The sequence below is a fragment of the Trichomycterus rosablanca genome, chromosome 20, assembly GCF_030014385.1.
Source record: "Trichomycterus rosablanca isolate fTriRos1 chromosome 20, fTriRos1.hap1, whole genome shotgun sequence".
Classification (NCBI taxonomy): domain Eukaryota; kingdom Metazoa; phylum Chordata; class Actinopteri; order Siluriformes; family Trichomycteridae; genus Trichomycterus; species Trichomycterus rosablanca.
In genome coordinates, this window is record NC_086007.1 from 930,117 (window position 1) to 952,786 (window position 22,670).

At 44.0% G+C, this 22,670-nt stretch overlaps 4 protein-coding genes across 4 annotated transcripts; all 4 read left to right on the top strand.

Annotated features, from left to right (window-relative positions):
• Positions 1 to 1,283: 1,283 nt before the first annotated feature.
• On the top strand, positions 1,284 to 3,019 carry LOC134334926 (zona pellucida sperm-binding protein 4-like). Its single transcript, XM_063017397.1, has 8 exons — positions 1,284 to 1,497; positions 1,580 to 1,767; positions 1,848 to 1,945; positions 2,030 to 2,187; positions 2,260 to 2,452; positions 2,529 to 2,676; positions 2,752 to 2,827; positions 2,913 to 3,019. The coding sequence occupies exons 1-8, from the start codon at positions 1,296 to 1,298 to the stop codon at positions 3,011 to 3,013; spliced, it is 1,164 nt and encodes a 387-aa protein (XP_062873467.1). The 5' UTR covers positions 1,284 to 1,295; the 3' UTR covers positions 3,014 to 3,019.
• A 3,266-nt stretch (positions 3,020 to 6,285) lies between these two features.
• Positions 6,286 to 8,005, top strand: LOC134334770 (zona pellucida sperm-binding protein 4-like). Its single transcript, XM_063017220.1, has 8 exons — positions 6,286 to 6,499; positions 6,582 to 6,769; positions 6,850 to 6,947; positions 7,016 to 7,173; positions 7,246 to 7,438; positions 7,515 to 7,662; positions 7,738 to 7,813; positions 7,899 to 8,005. The coding sequence occupies exons 1-8, from the start codon at positions 6,298 to 6,300 to the stop codon at positions 7,997 to 7,999; spliced, it is 1,164 nt and encodes a 387-aa protein (XP_062873290.1). The 5' UTR covers positions 6,286 to 6,297; the 3' UTR covers positions 8,000 to 8,005.
• Positions 8,006 to 11,278: 3,273 nt separating this feature from the next.
• On the top strand, positions 11,279 to 13,014 carry LOC134334772 (zona pellucida sperm-binding protein 4-like). Its single transcript, XM_063017221.1, has 8 exons — positions 11,279 to 11,492; positions 11,575 to 11,762; positions 11,843 to 11,940; positions 12,025 to 12,182; positions 12,255 to 12,447; positions 12,524 to 12,671; positions 12,747 to 12,822; positions 12,908 to 13,014. Exons 1-8 carry the CDS (start codon positions 11,291 to 11,293, stop codon positions 13,006 to 13,008), a joined length of 1,164 nt encoding a protein of 387 aa, XP_062873291.1. The 5' UTR covers positions 11,279 to 11,290; the 3' UTR covers positions 13,009 to 13,014.
• Positions 13,015 to 16,280: 3,266 nt separating this feature from the next.
• Positions 16,281 to 18,000, top strand: LOC134334769 (zona pellucida sperm-binding protein 4-like). Its single transcript, XM_063017219.1, has 8 exons — positions 16,281 to 16,494; positions 16,577 to 16,764; positions 16,845 to 16,942; positions 17,011 to 17,168; positions 17,241 to 17,433; positions 17,510 to 17,657; positions 17,733 to 17,808; positions 17,894 to 18,000. Exons 1-8 carry the CDS (start codon positions 16,293 to 16,295, stop codon positions 17,992 to 17,994), a joined length of 1,164 nt encoding a protein of 387 aa, XP_062873289.1. The 5' UTR covers positions 16,281 to 16,292; the 3' UTR covers positions 17,995 to 18,000.
• Positions 18,001 to 22,670: the final 4,670 nt, after the last annotated feature.

The window sequence follows — 22,670 nt, forward strand, 5'->3', positions numbered from 1 at the left end:
GGAGGAAACCGGAGCTCCCGGAGGAAACCCACACGGACACAGGGAGAACATGCAAACCCTACACAGAAAGGACCCAGACTGCTCCAGCTGGGACTCAAACCCAGGAACTTCTTGCTGTGAGGCGACAGTGCTACCCACCAAGCCACCCCCATTCACTCACTCACTCATTCACCGCTTCGTCCTGGTCAGGGTTCCAATGAGTCCAGAGCCACTCGTGCCCACTGGTTAACAGTCAGGGACACACCCTGGACGGTGCACCAAGCACCCACACATTCCCTCCCTTACACATTTAGGAAAACTTCAGACAGGACAATCCACCTTCTGACTGATCTGTGTGTCCGCCTCACCCCTGCCCCAGGCGTTCTCTTTCATCCCAAACCCTCACACCCTCACCCCCTCAAACCCTACACCCCTACACCCCCCTCTATTCAGATCAATCCCATTTTCTTTTCATTTCAATCACTTCCTTATTTTAGTAAATGCTTCGCCCACGTCGCTCACACAACCAATCAGTTTCATTCCAGGCCCTGTATTTAGGATCAGTAGTTTTTAAAGTATTACACACACTCACACACACAATCATATACACTTACACACACACACACACACACAATCATATACACTTACACACACACACACACACACACACACAATCATATACACTTACACACACACACACACACACACACAATCATATACACTTACACACACACACACACACACACACACAATCATATACACTTACACACACACACACACACACACACACACAATCATATACACTTACACACACACACACACACACACACAATCATATACACTTACACACACACACACACACACACACAATCATATACACACACACACACAATCATATACACTTACACACACACTCACACACACAATCTTATACACTTACACACACACACACACACACTTACACACACATTATAAAACTTATCTTTGATATACTTATCTCATATTTATCACTATAAAATCTTTACTGTCACAAACACAAAACTTAACTTGATTAATTAATGCATTATGTAGTGATTATATATAAATATTGTAATATTTTGTAATGTTTTGTTGTTTCATGCCATATTTGGAGATTTTCCGGTTATAATCCAATACCTGGTGACGGCACTAATCACCCGGTTGATAACGACGCAGGGCTGGTAGGTCGTTGTTGACTAATTGAGTGGGCGGAGCTATAATTAACACTCAGCAGGTACAGGAGTATAAAAGACCTCCTCAGCAGTGGTTAAAGTATTGGTGTGTGTGCTTTGGGTGCAATGGCAGATCTAGGTGTTTCTCATGCCCTTGTGGGCCTCTTTGTGATTTTCTGCTGTCTTAGCAATGTAGCTGGAGCTCCTGAGAGCTGTAATGTGGTGGATGCTGAGAAGATTCCTTGTGGTGAACCTGGTGTAGCTGCTGCTCGCTGTGATGCCCTGAACTGCTGCTTCGATGGCCAGCAGTGTTACTATGGAAAAGCTGGTAAGGTCCTTCCTGAACTTCTCTTGAACTTCTCCTTTGGTTGGTCTTGTGTGTGCCCTGACTTTCTTCTTCTCCATGTTAGTTACTGTCCAGTGTACAAAAGATGGCCAGTTCATTCTGGTGGTGGCCAGAGATGCAACCCTACCTGGGATCAACCTGGATTCCATCAGCCTGATGGGAGGAAATTCTGGACCCTGTGGTCCTGTTGACTTCTCTTCAGCTTTTGCCATCTACCAGTTCCCTGTTACAGCTTGTGGAACCACCATGATGGTTGGTGTTCCAGGGTTTCACCACTTTATAGCTGGGTTGGTGTTTGGTAAAGTGGCTAAAGCTGTTTCTTCTCCCTATAGGTCCAGGATGGTTATGTGATCTATGAGAACAGGATGATGTCTGTCTATGAAGTTGGTGTTGGACCTCTTGGCTCGATCACAAGAGACAGTAACTTTGAGTAAGTTGCTTGAGAACATGGCTGCTTGAGAACATGGCTGATGTGTCTCTAATGCTCTTACTAATCTAACCTGTCCTTGGTCAGGGTTTACTTCCAGTGTAGATTTTCTGCTACGACCTTTGAGGCTGTGATTGTTGAATCCTACTCCCATGCTGATCCCTTGCCTGTTGTTGCTGCTGGACCTCTCACAGTAGAACTGAGACTGGCTAATGGTCAGTGTATCTCAACTGGCTGTAGAACTGGTAAGGAACTTGTTGGTTACACATCTCATGAGTCTAGTGTTGGAAGGGTTTGACTCTTTGCTCCTCCACCAGCACAAGAAGCCTACACTTCTTACTACAGTGAAGCTGACTACCCTGTGACCAAGGTTCTCAGGGAGCCTGTGTACGTTGAGGTGCGCATCCTTGAGAGGACTGATCCCAACATCGTTCTGGTTTTGGGACGCTGTTGGGCAACCACTACCTCCAACCCTAACAGCTTTCCTCAATGGGACCTTCTGGTGAACAGGTAAGTCTTTAAAGTGTTTTGTTTATAATCCAGACTTGATCTAATGGAAGCTAACACTGACCTCTGTCTTCCAAAGCTGCCCATACCAGGATGACAACTACAGGACCATACTGGTTCCAGTTGACTCCTCATCTGGACTGACTTTCCCCACACACTACAGAAGATTTGTCTTCAGCATGTTCACCTTTGTGGAACCTGAGTCCATGACTTACCTGCAAGAGATGGTACCTGCTCTTACTACTTGGTTCTCTTGAACAACCAGAGGTCCTTGCTCTTCCTAAAACCCTTCCCTGTTTCAGGTCTTCATCCACTGCACTACCGCCGTATGCGTTCCAAATGAAGTCGATGACTGTGAACCAAGATGCAGCAGGAAAAGTAGGTGGACTTCCATGTGGTTCAGTTCTCTTAGTTGGCTCCTTGTCTTCAGGTTTTTAACTGGTTCCTTTTTCTTGGTCCTCAGGGAGAGATGTCTCTACTGCTAAACCGGACTCTGCTAACAAATCGACCGTCGTGTCCAGTGGAGCAGTGATCTTTACAGATTCACCAAACCACACTGCCTAAACCTGTCCAAAGCTTTATGGAATAAAGATTTTGACTTGAATCTATTCTGTGGTTCTCTGGTTTTTCTTTAAACATGCTGGGGGAGTTTGTAGGGGTGTAAGACTTTACTACTCTAGGCCAGTATTACCTGCACTGTACCCAACACCACCCTTCTAAAATAGTTAAACCTTGAGCTTTACCTTGGTGGCAACCACCATGTGATCTAAAGTTGGTAACCATGTGGTGTAAGCTTGAAGTTCCAAGCAAGTGTGATATCTTGGTTCTAAGCAAGGTTTACTTTGTGTAAAACTTGGTAGTTGTCAAGTCTTGGCTTTATGGGTCATACAATGTGTGGCTGTTGCTGACCCTCACATAGCTATCCACTAGACTTGGCCCTTGAACAACTTTGTTCAGACTTTGAGCCAATGAACTTTGAAGACCTCAATGGTTATTCCTGGAGGCAGGGCCAGGTATCCTTGGCTTTTTGGTCCATTGGGAACCACGAGATTCAAGGCCTCCAAGATGAACATGTTCCTGGATCTTGATTAACTAAATCATCAAAAAACATCTGGTCAAGGAGGTTCTCGGTGATCTTTTGCACCAGTTCTTTGTCTTTATGCAGCTTTTAACCAACTTGAGGTTTTTTTTTTTGTTGTTTTTTTTTGGGAGCGTCTCATTGAGCTAACCTTCCAACCACAGCTTCTTGCAAACTGCCTTGATGGTTGAGAACTCCAACATTCAGACTGAGTCTTCATGTGGCAGAGACAAGAGGCAATTCTTTGTCATGCTTTTCCTAGCAGCCTGGAACAGTTTACTGGACATGTGCAGGAGATCTTAACACCCCAACAATTAGTTCTTTAAGCAGGACTTTAGAGGTTAAGGTACTGAACTAGTAATCAGTGTTGCTGGTTCAAGCCCTACAACTGCCAGGGTGTCACTTAACCCTGAAGTTTTTAAATACCATGTCCACTCACTGTCCACTCTATTAGACACTCCTACCTAGTCGGTCCACCTTGTAGATGTAAAGTCAGAGACGATCGCTCATCTATTGCTGCTGTTTGAGTCGGTCATCTTCTAGACCTTCAGCAGTGGTCACAGGACGCTGCCCACGGGGCTCTGTTGGCTGGATCTATTTGGTTGGTGGACGATTCTCAGTCCAGCAGTGATGGTGAGGTGTTTTAAAAACTCCAGCAGCACTGCTGTCTGATCCACTCCACCACCACCATGTCAGTGTCACTGCAGTGCTGAGAATCATCCACCACCTAAATAATACCTGCTCTGTGGTGGACCTGACCATTGAAGAACAGCATGTAGAGAAACAGATGGACTACAGTCAGTAATTGTAGAACTACAAAGTGCTTCTATATGGTAAGGGGAGCTGATAAAATGGACAGTGTAGGAACAAGGAGGTGGTTTTAATGTTATGGTTGATCAGTGTACATTATAAATATACAGTATAAATTTGGCGACTAATCTCAGCAGGATTTGTTAGTCGGCCCTTTGGGGGCCCCCATAATGCAGACGTGGCCCTCGGTGAGAATGAGTTTGACTCCCCCGGAGCTCCCGGAGGAAACCCACACGGACACAGGGAGAACATGCAAACCCTACACAGAAAGGACCCAGACTGCTCCAGCTGGGACTCAAACCCAGGAACTTCTTGCTGTGAGGCGACAGTGCTACCCACCAAGCCACCCCCATTCACTCACTCACTCATTCACCGCTTCGTCCTGGTCAGGGTTCCAATGAGTCCAGAGCCACTCGTGCCCACTGGTTAACAGTCAGGGACACACCCTGGACGGTGCACCAAGCACCCACACATTCCCTCCCTTACACATTTAGGAAAACTTCAGACAGGACAATCCACCTTCTGACTGATCTGTGTGTCCGCCTCACCCCTGCCCCAGGCGTTCTCTTTCATCCCAAACCCTCACACCCTCACCCCCTCAAACCCTACACCCCTACACCCCCCTCTATTCAGATCAATCCCATTTTCTTTTCATTTCAATCACTTCCTTATTTTAGTAAATGCTTCGCCCACGTCGCTCACACAACCAATCAGTTTCATTCCAGGCCCTGTATTTAGGATCAGTAGTTTTTAAAGTATTACACACACTCACACACACAATCATATACACTTACACACACACACACACACACACAATCATATACACTTACACACACACACACACACACAATCATATACACTTACACACACACACACACACACACACACAATCATATACACTTACACACACACACACACACAATCATATACACTTACACACACACACACACACACACACACAATCATATACACTTACACACACACACACACACACAATCATATACACTTACACACACACACACACACACACAATCATATACACTTACACACACACACACACACACACACACAATCATATACACTTACACACACACACACACACACACAATCATATACACTTACACACACACACACACACACACACAATCATATACACTTACACACACACACACACACACACACAATCATATACACTTACACACACACACACACACACACACAATCATATACACTTACACACACACACACACACACACACACACACAATCATATACACTTACACACACACACACACACACACACAATCATATACACTTACACACACACACACACACAATCATATACACTTACACACACACACACACACACACACACACACACACAATCATATACACTTACACACACACACAATCATATACACTTACACACACACACACACACACACACAATCATATACACTTACACACACACACACAATCATATACACTTACACACACACACACACACACACACAATCATATACACACACACACACAATCATATACACTTACACACACACTCACACACACAATCTTATACACTTACACACACACACACACACACTTACACACACATTATAAAACTTATCTTTGATATACTTATCTCATATTTATCACTATAAAATCTTTACTGTCACAAACACAAAACTTAACTTGATTAATTAATGCATTATGTAGTGATTATATATAAATATTGTAATATTTTGTAATGTTTTGTTGTTTCATGCCATATTTGGAGATTTTCCGGTTATAATCCAATACCTGGTGACGGCACTAATCACCCGGTTGATAACGACGCAGGGCTGGTAGGTCGTTGTTGACTAATTGAGTGGGCGGAGCTATAATTAACACTCAGCAGGTACAGGAGTATAAAAGACCTCCTCAGCAGTGGTTAAAGTATTGGTGTGTGTGCTTTGGGTGCAATGGCAGATCTAGGTGTTTCTCATGCCCTTGTGGGCCTCTTTGTGATTTTCTGCTGTCTTAGCAATGTAGCTGGAGCTCCTGAGAGCTGTAATGTGGTGGATGCTGAGAAGATTCCTTGTGGTGAACCTGGTGTAGCTGCTGCTCGCTGTGATGCCCTGAACTGCTGCTTCGATGGCCAGCAGTGTTACTATGGAAAAGCTGGTAAGGTCCTTCCTGAACTTCTCTTGAACTTCTCCTTTGGTTGGTCTTGTGTGTGCCCTGACTTTCTTCTTCTCCATGTTAGTTACTGTCCAGTGTACAAAAGATGGCCAGTTCATTCTGGTGGTGGCCAGAGATGCAACCCTACCTGGGATCAACCTGGATTCCATCAGCCTGATGGGAGGAAATTCTGGACCCTGTGGTCCTGTTGACTTCTCTTCAGCTTTTGCCATCTACCAGTTCCCTGTTACAGCTTGTGGAACCACCATGATGGTTGGTGTTCCAGGGTTTCACCACTTTATAGCTGGGTTGGTGTTTGGTAAAGTGGCTAAAGCTGTTTCTTCTCCCTATAGGTCCAGGATGGTTATGTGATCTATGAGAACAGGATGATGTCTGTCTATGAAGTTGGTGTTGGACCTCTTGGCTCGATCACAAGAGACAGTAACTTTGAGTAAGTTGCTTGAGAACATGGCTGATGTGTCTCTAATGCTCTTACTAATCTAACCTGTCCTTGGTCAGGGTTTACTTCCAGTGTAGATTTTCTGCTACGACCTTTGAGGCTGTGATTGTTGAATCCTACTCCCATGCTGATCCCTTGCCTGTTGTTGCTGCTGGACCTCTCACAGTAGAACTGAGACTGGCTAATGGTCAGTGTATCTCAACTGGCTGTAGAACTGGTAAGGAACTTGTTGGTTACACATCTCATGAGTCTAGTGTTGGAAGGGTTTGACTCTTTGCTCCTCCACCAGCACAAGAAGCCTACACTTCTTACTACAGTGAAGCTGACTACCCTGTGACCAAGGTTCTCAGGGAGCCTGTGTACGTTGAGGTGCGCATCCTTGAGAGGACTGATCCCAACATCGTTCTGGTTTTGGGACGCTGTTGGGCAACCACTACCTCCAACCCTAACAGCTTTCCTCAATGGGACCTTCTGGTGAACAGGTAAGTCTTTAAAGTGTTTTGTTTATAATCCAGACTTGATCTAATGGAAGCTAACACTGACCTCTGTCTTCCAAAGCTGCCCATACCAGGATGACAACTACAGGACCATACTGGTTCCAGTTGACTCCTCATCTGGACTGACTTTCCCCACACACTACAGAAGATTTGTCTTCAGCATGTTCACCTTTGTGGAACCTGAGTCCATGACTTACCTGCAAGAGATGGTACCTGCTCTTACTACTTGGTTCTCTTGAACAACCAGAGGTCCTTGCTCTTCCTAAAACCCTTCCCTGTTTCAGGTCTTCATCCACTGCACTACCGCCGTATGCGTTCCAAATGAAGTCGATGACTGTGAACCAAGATGCAGCAGGAAAAGTAGGTGGACTTCCATGTGGTTCAGTTCTCTTAGTTGGCTCCTTGTCTTCAGGTTTTTAACTGGTTCCTTTTTCTTGGTCCTCAGGGAGAGATGTCTCTACTGCTAAACCGGACTCTGCTAACAAATCGACCGTCGTGTCCAGTGGAGCAGTGATCTTTACAGATTCACCAAACCACACTGCCTAAACCTGTCCAAAGCTTTATGGAATAAAGATTTTGACTTGAATCTATTCTGTGGTTCTCTGGTTTTTCTTTAAACATGCTGGGGGAGTTTGTAGGGGTGTAAGACTTTACTACTCTAGGCCAGTATTACCTGCACTGTACCCAACACCACCCTTCTAAAATAGTTAAACCTTGAGCTTTACCTTGGTGGCAACCACCATGTGATCTAAAGTTGGTAACCATGTGGTGTAAGCTTGAAGTTCCAAGCAAGTGTGATATCTTGGTTCTAAGCAAGGTTTACTTTGTGTAAAACTTGGTAGTTGTCAAGTCTTGGCTTTATGGGTCATACAATGTGTGGCTGTTGCTGACCCTCACATAGCTATCCACTAGACTTGGCCCTTGAACAACTTTGTTCAGACTTTGAGCCAATGAACTTTGAAGACCTCAATGGTTATTCCTGGAGGCAGGGCCAGGTATCCTTGGCTTTTTGGTCCATTGGGAACCACGAGTTTCAAGGCCTCCAAGATGAACATGTTCCTGGATCTTGATTAACTAAATCATCAAAAAACATCTGGTCAAGGAGGTTCTCGGTGATCTTTTGCACCAGTTCTTTGTCTTTATGCAGCTTTTAACCAACTTGAGGTTTTTTTTTTTTTTTTTTTTTTTTTTTTTTTGGGAGCGTCTCATTGAGCTAACCTTCCAACCACAGCTTCTTGCAAACTGCCTTGATGGTTGAGAACTCCAACATTCAGACTGAGTCTTCATGTGGCAGAGACAAGAGGCAATTCTTTGTCATGCTTTTCCTAGCAGCCTGGAACAGTTTACTGGACATGTGCAGGAGATCTTAACACCCCAACAATTAGTTCTTTAAGCAGGACTTTAGAGGTTAAGGTACTGAACTAGTAATCAGTGTTGCTGGTTCAAGCCCTACAACTGCCAGGGTGTCACTTAACCCTGAAGTTTTTAAATACCATGTCCACTCACTGTCCACTCTATTAGACACTCCTACCTAGTCGGTCCACCTTGTAGATGTAAAGTCAGAGACGATCGCTCATCTATTGCTGCTGTTTGAGTCGGTCATCTTCTAGACCTTCAGCAGTGGTCACAGGACGCTGCCCACGGGGCTCTGTTGGCTGGATCTATTTGGTTGGTGGACGATTCTCAGTCCAGCAGTGATGGTGAGGTGTTTTAAAAACTCCAGCAGCACTGCTGTCTGATCCACTCCACCACCACCATGTCAGTGTCACTGCAGTGCTGAGAATCATCCACCACCTAAATAATACCTGCTCTGTGGTGGACCTGACCATTGAAGAACAGCATGTAGAGAAACAGATGGACTACAGTCAGTAATTGTAGAACTACAAAGTGCTTCTATATGGTAAGGGGAGCTGATAAAATGGACAGTGTAGGAACAAGGAGGTGGTTTTAATGTTATGGTTGATCAGTGTACATTATAAATATACAGTATAAATTTGGCGACTAATCTCAGCAGGATTTGTTAGTCGGCCCTTTGGGGGCCCCCATAATGCAGACGTGGCCCTCGGTGAGAATGAGTTTGACTCCCCCGGAGCTCCCGGAGGAAACCCACACGGACACAGGGAGAACATGCAAACCCTACACAGAAAGGACCCAGACTGCTCCAGCTGGGACTCAAACCCAGGAACTTCTTGCTGTGAGGCGACAGTGCTACCCACCAAGCCACCCCCATTCACTCACTCACTCATTCACCGCTTCGTCCTGGTCAGGGTTCCAATGAGTCCAGAGCCACTCGTGCCCACTGGTTAACAGTCAGGGACACACCCTGGACGGTGCACCAAGCACCCACACATTCCCTCCCTTACACATTTAGGAAAACTTCAGACAGGACAATCCACCTTCTGACTGATCTGTGTGTCCGCCTCACCCCTGCCCCAGGCGTTCTCTTTCATCCCAAACCCTCACACCCTCACCCCCTCAAACCCTACACCCCTACACCCCCCTCTATTCAGATCAATCCCATTTTCTTTTCATTTCAATCACTTCCTTATTTTAGTAAATGCTTCGCCCACGTCGCTCACACAACCAATCAGTTTCATTCCAGGCCCTGTATTTAGGATCAGTAGTTTTTAAAGTATTACACACACTCACACACACAATCATATACACTTACACACACACACACACACACACAATCATATACACTTACACACACACACACACACACAATCATATACACTTACACACACACACACACACACACACACAATCATATACACTTACACACACACACACACACAATCATATACACTTACACACACACACACACACACACACACAATCATATACACTTACACACACACACACACACACAATCATATACACTTACACACACACACACACACACACAATCATATACACTTACACACACACACACACACACACACACAATCATATACACTTACACACACACACACACACACACAATCATATACACTTACACACACACACACACACACACACAATCATATACACTTACACACACACACACACACACACACAATCATATACACTTACACACACACACACACACACACACAATCATATACACTTACACACACACACACACACACACACACACACAATCATATACACTTACACACACACACACACACACACACAATCATATACACTTACACACACACACACACACAATCATATACACTTACACACACACACACACACACACACACACACACACAATCATATACACTTACACACACACACAATCATATACACTTACACACACACACACACACACACACAATCATATACACTTACACACACACACACAATCATATACACTTACACACACACACACACACACACACAATCATATACACACACACACACAATCATATACACTTACACACACACTCACACACACAATCTTATACACTTACACACACACACACACACACTTACACACACATTATAAAACTTATCTTTGATATACTTATCTCATATTTATCACTATAAAATCTTTACTGTCACAAACACAAAACTTAACTTGATTAATTAATGCATTATGTAGTGATTATATATAAATATTGTAATATTTTGTAATGTTTTGTTGTTTCATGCCATATTTGGAGATTTTCCGGTTATAATCCAATACCTGGTGACGGCACTAATCACCCGGTTGATAACGACGCAGGGCTGGTAGGTCGTTGTTGACTAATTGAGTGGGCGGAGCTATAATTAACACTCAGCAGGTACAGGAGTATAAAAGACCTCCTCAGCAGTGGTTAAAGTATTGGTGTGTGTGCTTTGGGTGCAATGGCAGATCTAGGTGTTTCTCATGCCCTTGTGGGCCTCTTTGTGATTTTCTGCTGTCTTAGCAATGTAGCTGGAGCTCCTGAGAGCTGTAATGTGGTGGATGCTGAGAAGATTCCTTGTGGTGAACCTGGTGTAGCTGCTGCTCGCTGTGATGCCCTGAACTGCTGCTTCGATGGCCAGCAGTGTTACTATGGAAAAGCTGGTAAGGTCCTTCCTGAACTTCTCTTGAACTTCTCCTTTGGTTGGTCTTGTGTGTGCCCTGACTTTCTTCTTCTCCATGTTAGTTACTGTCCAGTGTACAAAAGATGGCCAGTTCATTCTGGTGGTGGCCAGAGATGCAACCCTACCTGGGATCAACCTGGATTCCATCAGCCTGATGGGAGGAAATTCTGGACCCTGTGGTCCTGTTGACTTCTCTTCAGCTTTTGCCATCTACCAGTTCCCTGTTACAGCTTGTGGAACCACCATGATGGTTGGTGTTCCAGGGTTTCACCACTTTATAGCTGGGTTGGTGTTTGGTAAAGTGGCTAAAGCTGTTTCTTCTCCCTATAGGTCCAGGATGGTTATGTGATCTATGAGAACAGGATGATGTCTGTCTATGAAGTTGGTGTTGGACCTCTTGGCTCGATCACAAGAGACAGTAACTTTGAGTAAGTTGCTTGAGAACATGGCTGCTTGAGAACATGGCTGATGTGTCTCTAATGCTCTTACTAATCTAACCTGTCCTTGGTCAGGGTTTACTTCCAGTGTAGATTTTCTGCTACGACCTTTGAGGCTGTGATTGTTGAATCCTACTCCCATGCTGATCCCTTGCCTGTTGTTGCTGCTGGACCTCTCACAGTAGAACTGAGACTGGCTAATGGTCAGTGTATCTCAACTGGCTGTAGAACTGGTAAGGAACTTGTTGGTTACACATCTCATGAGTCTAGTGTTGGAAGGGTTTGACTCTTTGCTCCTCCACCAGCACAAGAAGCCTACACTTCTTACTACAGTGAAGCTGACTACCCTGTGACCAAGGTTCTCAGGGAGCCTGTGTACGTTGAGGTGCGCATCCTTGAGAGGACTGATCCCAACATCGTTCTGGTTTTGGGACGCTGTTGGGCAACCACTACCTCCAACCCTAACAGCTTTCCTCAATGGGACCTTCTGGTGAACAGGTAAGTCTTTAAAGTGTTTTGTTTATAATCCAGACTTGATCTAATGGAAGCTAACACTGACCTCTGTCTTCCAAAGCTGCCCATACCAGGATGACAACTACAGGACCATACTGGTTCCAGTTGACTCCTCATCTGGACTGACTTTCCCCACACACTACAGAAGATTTGTCTTCAGCATGTTCACCTTTGTGGAACCTGAGTCCATGACTTACCTGCAAGAGATGGTACCTGCTCTTACTACTTGGTTCTCTTGAACAACCAGAGGTCCTTGCTCTTCCTAAAACCCTTCCCTGTTTCAGGTCTTCATCCACTGCACTACCGCCGTATGCGTTCCAAATGAAGTCGATGACTGTGAACCAAGATGCAGCAGGAAAAGTAGGTGGACTTCCATGTGGTTCAGTTCTCTTAGTTGGCTCCTTGTCTTCAGGTTTTTAACTGGTTCCTTTTTCTTGGTCCTCAGGGAGAGATGTCTCTACTGCTAAACCGGACTCTGCTAACAAATCGACCGTCGTGTCCAGTGGAGCAGTGATCTTTACAGATTCACCAAACCACACTGCCTAAACCTGTCCAAAGCTTTATGGAATAAAGATTTTGACTTGAATCTATTCTGTGGTTCTCTGGTTTTTCTTTAAACATGCTGGGGGAGTTTGTAGGGGTGTAAGACTTTACTACTCTAGGCCAGTATTACCTGCACTGTACCCAACACCACCCTTCTAAAATAGTTAAACCTTGAGCTTTACCTTGGTGGCAACCACCATGTGATCTAAAGTTGGTAACCATGTGGTGTAAGCTTGAAGTTCCAAGCAAGTGTGATATCTTGGTTCTAAGCAAGGTTTACTTTGTGTAAAACTTGGTAGTTGTCAAGTCTTGGCTTTATGGGTCATACAATGTGTGGCTGTTGCTGACCCTCACATAGCTATCCACTAGACTTGGCCCTTGAACAACTTTGTTCAGACTTTGAGCCAATGAACTTTGAAGACCTCAATGGTTATTCCTGGAGGCAGGGCCAGGTATCCTTGGCTTTTTGGTCCATTGGGAACCACGAGATTCAAGGCCTCCAAGATGAACATGTTCCTGGATCTTGATTAACTAAATCATCAAAAAACATCTGGTCAAGGAGGTTCTCGGTGATCTTTTGCACCAGTTCTTTGTCTTTATGCAGCTTTTAACCAACTTGAGGTTTTTTTTTTTGTTTTTTTTTTTTGGGAGCGTCTCATTGAGCTAACCTTCCAACCACAGCTTCTTGCAAACTGCCTTGATGGTTGAGAACTCCAACATTCAGACTGAGTCTTCATGTGGCAGAGACAAGAGGCAATTCTTTGTCATGCTTTTCCTAGCAGCCTGGAACAGTTTACTGGACATGTGCAGGAGATCTTAACACCCCAACAATTAGTTCTTTAAGCAGGACTTTAGAGGTTAAGGTACTGAACTAGTAATCAGTGTTGCTGGTTCAAGCCCTACAACTGCCAGGGTGTCACTTAACCCTGAAGTTTTTAAATACCATGTCCACTCACTGTCCACTCTATTAGACACTCCTACCTAGTCGGTCCACCTTGTAGATGTAAAGTCAGAGACGATCGCTCATCTATTGCTGCTGTTTGAGTCGGTCATCTTCTAGACCTTCAGCAGTGGTCACAGGACGCTGCCCACGGGGCTCTGTTGGCTGGATCTATTTGGTTGGTGGACGATTCTCAGTCCAGCAGTGATGGTGAGGTGTTTTAAAAACTCCAGCAGCACTGCTGTCTGATCCACTCCACCACCACCATGTCAGTGTCACTGCAGTGCTGAGAATCATCCACCACCTAAATAATACCTGCTCTGTGGTGGACCTGACCATTGAAGAACAGCATGTAGAGAAACAGATGGACTACAGTCAGTAATTGTAGAACTACAAAGTGCTTCTATATGGTAAGGGGAGCTGATAAAATGGACAGTGTAGGAACAAGGAGGTGGTTTTAATGTTATGGTTGATCAGTGTACATTATAAATATACAGTATAAATTTGGCGACTAATCTCAGCAGGATTTGTTAGTCGGCCCTTTGGGGGCCCCCATAATGCAGACGTGGCCCTCGGTGAGAATGAGTTTGACTCCCCCGGAGCTCCCGGAGGAAACCCACACGGACACAGGGAGAACATGCAAACCCTACACAGAAAGGACCCAGACTGCTCCAGCTGGGACTCAAACCCAGGAACTTCTTGCTGTGAGGCGACAGTGCTACCCACCAAGCCACCCCCATTCACTCACTCACTCATTCACCGCTTCGTCCTGGTCAGGGTTCCAATGAGTCCAGAGCCACTCGTGCCCACTGGTTAACAGTCAGGGACACACCCTGGACGGTGCACCAAGCACCCACACATTCCCTCCCTTACACATTTAGGAAAACTTCAGACAGGACAATCCACCTTCTGACTGATCTGTGTGTCCGCCTCACCCCTGCCCCAGGCGTTCTCTTTCATCCCAAACCCTCACACCCTCACCCCCTCAAACCCTACACCCCTACACCCCCCTCTATTCAGATCAATCCCATTTTCTTTTCATTTCAATCACTTCCTTATTTTAGTAAATGCTTCGCCCACGTCGCTCACACAACCAATCAGTTTCATTCCAGGCCCTGTATTTAGGATCAGTAGTTTTTAAAGTATTACACACACTCACACACACAATCATATACACTTACACACACACACACACACACACAATCATATACACTTACACACACACACACACACACAATCATATACACTTACACACACACACACACACACACACACAATCATATACACTTACACACACACACACACACAATCATATACACTTACACACACACACACACACACACACACAATCATATACACTTACACACACACACACACACACAATCATATACACTTACACACACACACACACACACACAATCATATACACTTACACACACACACACACACACACACACAATCATATACACTTACACACACACACACACACACACAATCATATACACTTACACACACACACACACACACACACAATCATATACACTTACACACACACACACACACACACACAATCATATACACTTACACACACACACACACACACACACAATCATATACACTTACACACACACACACACACACACACACACACAATCATATACACTTACACACACACACACACACACACACAATCATATACACTTACACACACACACACACACAATCATATACACTTACACACACACACACACACACACACACACACACACAATCATATACACTTACACACACACACAATCATATACACTTACACACACACACACACACACACACAATCATATACACTTACACACACACACACAATCATATACACTTACACACACACACACACACACACACAATCATATACACACACACACACAATCATATACACTTACACACACACTCACACACACAATCTTATACACTTACACACACACACACACACACTTACACACACATTATAAAACTTATCTTTGATATACTTATCTCATATTTATCACTATAAAATCTTTACTGTCACAAACACAAAACTTAACTTGATTAATTAATGCATTATGTAGTGATTATATATAAATATTGTAATATTTTGTAATGTTTTGTTGTTTCATGCCATATTTGGAGATTTTCCGGTTATAATCCAATACCTGGTGACGGCACTAATCACCCGGTTGATAACGACGCAGGGCTGGTAGGTCGTTGTTGACTAATTGAGTGGGCGGAGCTATAATTAACACTCAGCAGGTACAGGAGTATAAAAGACCTCCTCAGCAGTGGTTAAAGTATTGGTGTGTGTGCTTTGGGTGCAATGGCAGATCTAGGTGTTTCTCATGCCCTTGTGGGCCTCTTTGTGATTTTCTGCTGTCTTAGCAATGTAGCTGGAGCTCCTGAGAGCTGTAATGTGGTGGATGCTGAGAAGATTCCTTGTGGTGAACCTGGTGTAGCTGCTGCTCGCTGTGATGCCCTGAACTGCTGCTTCGATGGCCAGCAGTGTTACTATGGAAAAGCTGGTAAGGTCCTTCCTGAACTTCTCTTGAACTTCTCCTTTGGTTGGTCTTGTGTGTGCCCTGACTTTCTTCTTCTCCATGTTAGTTACTGTCCAGTGTACAAAAGATGGCCAGTTCATTCTGGTGGTGGCCAGAGATGCAACCCTACCTGGGATCAACCTGGATTCCATCAGCCTGATGGGAGGAAATTCTGGACCCTGTGGTCCTGTTGACTTCTCTTCAGCTTTTGCCATCTACCAGTTCCCTGTTACAGCTTGTGGAACCACCATGATGGTTGGTGTTCCAGGGTTTCACCACTTTATAGCTGGGTTGGTGTTTGGTAAAGTGGCTAAAGCTGTTTCTTCTCCCTATAGGTCCAGGATGGTTATGTGATCTATGAGAACAGGATGATGTCTGTCTATGAAGTTGGTGTTGGACCTCTTGGCTCGATCACAAGAGACAGTAACTTTGAGTAAGTTGCTTGAGAACATGGCTGATGTGTCTCTAATGCTCTTACTAATCTAACCTGTCCTTGGTCAGGGTTTACTTCCAGTGTAGATTTTCTGCTACGACCTTTGAGGCTGTGATTGTTGAATCCTACTCCCATGCTGATCCCTTGCCTGTTGTTGCTGCTGGACCTCTCACAGTAGAACTGAGACTGGCTAATGGTCAGTGTATCTCAACTGGCTGTAGAACTGGTAAGGAACTTGTTGGTTACACATCTCATGAGTCTAGTGTTGGAAGGGTTTGACTCTTTGCTCCTCCACCAGCACAAGAAGCCTACACTTCTTACTACAGTGAAGCTGACTACCCTGTGACCAAGGTTCTCAGGGAGCCTGTGTACGTTGAGGTGCGCATCCTTGAGAGGACTGATCCCAACATCGTTCTGGTTTTGGGACGCTGTTGGGCAACCACTACCTCCAACCCTAACAGCTTTCCTCAATGGGACCTTCTGGTGAACAGGTAAGTCTTTAAAGTGTTTTGTTTATAATCCAGACTTGATCTAATGGAAGCTAACACTGACCTCTGTCTTCCAAAGCTGCCCATACCAGGATGACAACTACAGGACCATACTGGTTCCAGTTGACTCCTCATCTGGACTGACTTTCCCCACACACTACAGAAGATTTGTCTTCAGCATGTTCACCTTTGTGGAACCTGAGTCCATGACTTACCTGCAAGAGATGGTACCTGCTCTTACTACTTGGTTCTCTTGAACAACCAGAGGTCCTTGCTCTTCCTAAAACCCTTCCCTGTTTCAGGTCTTCATCCACTGCACTACCGCCGTATGCGTTCCAAATGAAGTCGATGACTGTGAACCAAGATGCAGCAGGAAAAGTAGGTGGACTTCCATGTGGTTCAGTTCTCTTAGTTGGCTCCTTGTCTTCAGGTTTTTAACTGGTTCCTTTTTCTTGGTCCTCAGGGAGAGATGTCTCTACTGCTAAACCGGACTCTGCTAACAAATCGACCGTCGTGTCCAGTGGAGCAGTGATCTTTACAGATTCACCAAACCACACTGCCTAAACCTGTCCAAAGCTTTATGGAATAAAGATTTTGACTTGAATCTATTCTGTGGTTCTCTGGTTTTTCTTTAAACATGCTGGGGGAGTTTGTAGGGGTGTAAGACTTTACTACTCTAGGCCAGTATTACCTGCACTGTACCCAACACCACCCTTCTAAAATAGTTAAACCTTGAGCTTTACCTTGGTGGCAACCACCATGTGATCTAAAGTTGGTAACCATGTGGTGTAAGCTTGAAGTTCCAAGCAAGTGTGATATCTTGGTTCTAAGCAAGGTTTACTTTGTGTAAAACTTGGTAGTTGTCAAGTCTTGGCTTTATGGGTCATACAATGTGTGGCTGTTGCTGACCCTCACATAGCTATCCACTAGACTTGGCCCTTGAACAACTTTGTTCAGACTTTGAGCCAATGAACTTTGAAGACCTCAATGGTTATTCCTGGAGGCAGGGCCAGGTATCCTTGGCTTTTTGGTCCATTGGGAACCACGAGTTTCAAGGCCTCCAAGATGAACATGTTCCTGGATCTTGATTAACTAAATCATCAAAAAACATCTGGTCAAGGAGGTTCTCGGTGATCTTTTGCACCAGTTCTTTGTCTTTATGCAGCTTTTAACCAACTTGAGGTTTTTTTTTTTTTTTTTTTTTTTTTTTTTTTGGGAGCGTCTCATTGAGCTAACCTTCCAACCACAGCTTCTTGCAAACTGCCTTGATGGTTGAGAACTCCAACATTCAGACTGAGTCTTCATGTGGCAGAGACAAGAGGCAATTCTTTGTCATGCTTTTCCTAGCAGCCTGGAACAGTTTACTGGACATGTGCAGGAGATCTTAACACCCCAACAATTAGTTCTTTAAGCAGGACTTTAGAGGTTAAGGTACTGAACTAGTAATCAGTGTTGCTGGTTCAAGCCCTACAACTGCCAGGGTGTCACTTAACCCTGAAGTTTTTAAATACCATGTCCACTCACTGTCCACTCTATTAGACACTCCTACCTAGTCGGTCCACCTTGTAGATGTAAAGTCAGAGACGATCGCTCATCTATTGCTGCTGTTTGAGTCGGTCATCTTCTAGACCTTCAGCAGTGGTCACAGGACGCTGCCCACGGGGCTCTGTTGGCTGGATCTATTTGGTTGGTGGACGATTCTCAGTCCAGCAGTGATGGTGAGGTGTTTTAAAAACTCCAGCAGCACTGCTGTCTGATCCACTCCACCACCACCATGTCAGTGTCACTGCAGTGCTGAGAATCATCCACCACCTAAATAATACCTGCTCTGTGGTGGACCTGACCATTGAAGAACAGCATGTAGAGAAACAGATGGACTACAGTCAGTAATTGTAGAACTACAAAGTGCTTCTATATGGTAAGGGGAGCTGATAAAATGGACAGTGTAGGAACAAGGAGGTGGTTTTAATGTTATGGTTGACCAGTGTACATTATAAATATACAGTATAAATTTGGCGACTAATCTCAGCAGGATTTGTTAGTCGGCCCTTTGGGGGCCCCCATAATGCAGACGTGGCCCTCGGTGAGAATGAGTTTGACTCCCCCGCTGTAGAAGAATTAAAATAGAGACTGAAGAGGAAATAGGAATATAACTGGGCCAGTGGTCCTGATTGTCTGAAGGTGTTGCTGTGATTAATATTTTCCATTTATGATGTAAACAGGAAGTAAAACAGCGCAGGAGACATGAGTTTGGGTTCGGATCCTCCTACGCTCGCGCTGACTGTTAGCGTTTACAGCGGCGTGATTTTATGTGCTGAAGCTACGTCAGCAGTTATGTTGGGTTTTTTTCAGAGCTTGTAAATCTCCAGATAATAAACGGACAGGAAATAAATACTTGGCTGCGTTTATAACGTCCTGCACCGTAAAACCTGACATTATGGTTTCGTTAAATATACAGACGATCGACGACACCTGCTGACCACACAAACCGGCACCGGACAGTTTGTTCTGACATTTTGATAAAGCAAACACCACAGTGCTCATACTCTATATAGCTGAACCAAAAGTATGTGGACACCTGACCATAAGCTCTATGAATCCTGATTCTGAGTCCGAATCTCAGCTCTGCTTCCGGTCGGCTCGGCGCCCCCTAGTGCCAGCAGGAGACAAAATCAGCCGCTAGTCTGCTGGGTGGGAAAAGACGTGACAAAAAAAAAAAGTGGGCGGGGTCTTCGGCGCTGTGTAAGGACCCTGGTTAGAGATCAGCGCATGACTCTCCATGTGTGAGACCGACCTCACGCGCCGATCCACCAAAATATGGGTGAATAAAAAGGGAGGAAGGGCATCTCAGGAGAATCAGGGTCTCGAGCAGAGGAAGGGGAACTGACTAAGACCAAACTGGGAGAAAAAGGGAGAATTCATCAGCTCAGTTTCTGCTCCAGGGTCCAGAAGCATTTAACTGAAGCTCTACACCAGTTAAAAACACCTGAAGTCCGTCAATAGAAGACGTGTCTATATACTTTTGGTCATGCAGTGTCTCTCTGTGCCGGATGTATAAAACACACGAGGTATACATGCACTGTCGAGGAGGGAGATGTTTTGGAAATGCAAAAATAAGAAGCGATGCATTAAATAATGATGAGCGGCATGGTGGAGGAGCCAGCGCGGCCCCCGAGCAATAAAAGTGCAAATATATTCCACATCAGTGTGTGTGTGTGTAGGTGGATGGAGGTGATATTATTACATATATATGGGGTTTTTATGATTATATACCGAGAACGACACAGAGAGAATTAAAGTCGAGCTGAGACGTACAGAACACGAGAATCAGAAATAAAGAGACGGAATATAAACGAGGTGAAGAATTTCATATATTAGCTGCTGTTATTATTATTACTATTATTTATTATTATTATTATTACTATTATTTATTATTATTATTATTATTACTATTATTATTATTTATTACTATTATTATTATTGTTTATTTATTATTATTATTATTGTTATTAATATTATTATTTATTATTATTATTATTATTTATTATTATTATTTATTATTATTATTATTGCAATCCAATCACATGCATCCAATGTTTCCGGTTGGTCTCTGACCCACTGCAGCCTTGATCAGAGAATGAATGAATGAATGTGGACCGGCAGGTTAGACTCGAATTGCCCCCAGCATGACGCACATAAACTCGTATCATTTATACTACATAAATCATAAACGTTCAACTTTTTGTGCCATCAGTTTAGGGAAGATCCTGGGTTTCAGCGTGATAATTGATAATATATATACAGCAGTACCTTGTAACTCAACGTCCCCTAAACTCAAAATCTGTGAAACTTGACGCCTTTCGTTGAGAAATTTGCACCTTAAACTGGACATTTGTGTGACTGTTGCTTTGTTCGACACTCGGCTTGATCGGTAAACCCTCATCAGCGTGTGAATCTGATCTGAATCTGCATCAGTGTGGAATAAGGTTCAGATCCAGGGTTACGGCTCCACATGTATCTGTGTTTATCTGGATTCTCCTCCCTGTTTCACTTTTAAACTTGTGTTACAGCTCCAGCTTCTGAGAAACGGTGAGAATCAGAATCAGCTTCTCCCAGAGTCTAAAACGCTTCTGGTTGAAAATAAAGCTTAACGTGGTTTAATGTAGTAAAAGAAGGAGACAGGAGCACTAAACTTCTCTTCATTATTACTGCTCATAAGTTCCTCCACTAATCACATTCCTCACTCGCTGTTTTACTACAATAAGTCACGCTAAGTTTTGTGCACCGCCGTCACACTTCATAGGAAATAACGGCACAGCGTCGGTGCTGAAGGGAATACGGTATTCCAACATCGAGCATCTCCAGCATTAAGAAGCATCAGGAAACAATAAAGAAGTAAAACTAAAGTGCAGCTTTTATTGTCTTTTTATTGATGTGTAACTGTTAGTAATTGTATTTCAGTGTGTTTATATTATATTTGTGTTATTTTCAGTGTTTAAGTGTCAAAAACAACCTCATTATTTTACATGAGACTAAAATATCTGCAGCTCCACGGGACCATGGACGCATTAACAGGTTCCCCAAACGTCCTTATGGGAACAAATACCTCGAAACTCAACGTCTTTAAAACACTCCCAGAATCGACTGATGTCCAGTTTAAGGGTACCGCTGTATTATTATATTTCATTGTTATATTGTTGTTACTACTTGCATTGCTTTTCTTACATTTTTATGTGTATATCTGTAACGTTTTAATATATTGTATATTTTAAATTGTTATAATTTTCTTTCTATATTTTTAAAAACTGTAATCACACTTTGGCAGTGTAAATGATGAACGTCCGTATTTTATCGTGCCAGTACAAAGCCACGTATGAGTCTGGGTTTGAGTTTGGTGGATGTCGGAGCTCTTAATGCTTAATGTATGTGCATGTGTGTGGGGGAGGGAGTGTATATTTATGGGGGAGGTGTGTGTGTGTGTGTGTGTGTGTGTGTGTGTGTGTGTGTGTGTGTGTGTGTGTGTGTGTGTGTGTGTGTGTGTGTGTGAGAGAGGTTGAATGTACATAATTATGAGTGTGTTGGGGGAGGGTGTGTAAGTATGTGTGTGTGTGTGTGTGTGTGTGTGTGTGTGTGTGTGTGTGTGTGTGTGTGTGTGTGTGTGTGTGTGAGTGAGTGAGAGAGGTTGAATGTACATAATTATGAGTGTGTTGGGGGAGGGTGTGTAAGTATGTGTGTGTGTG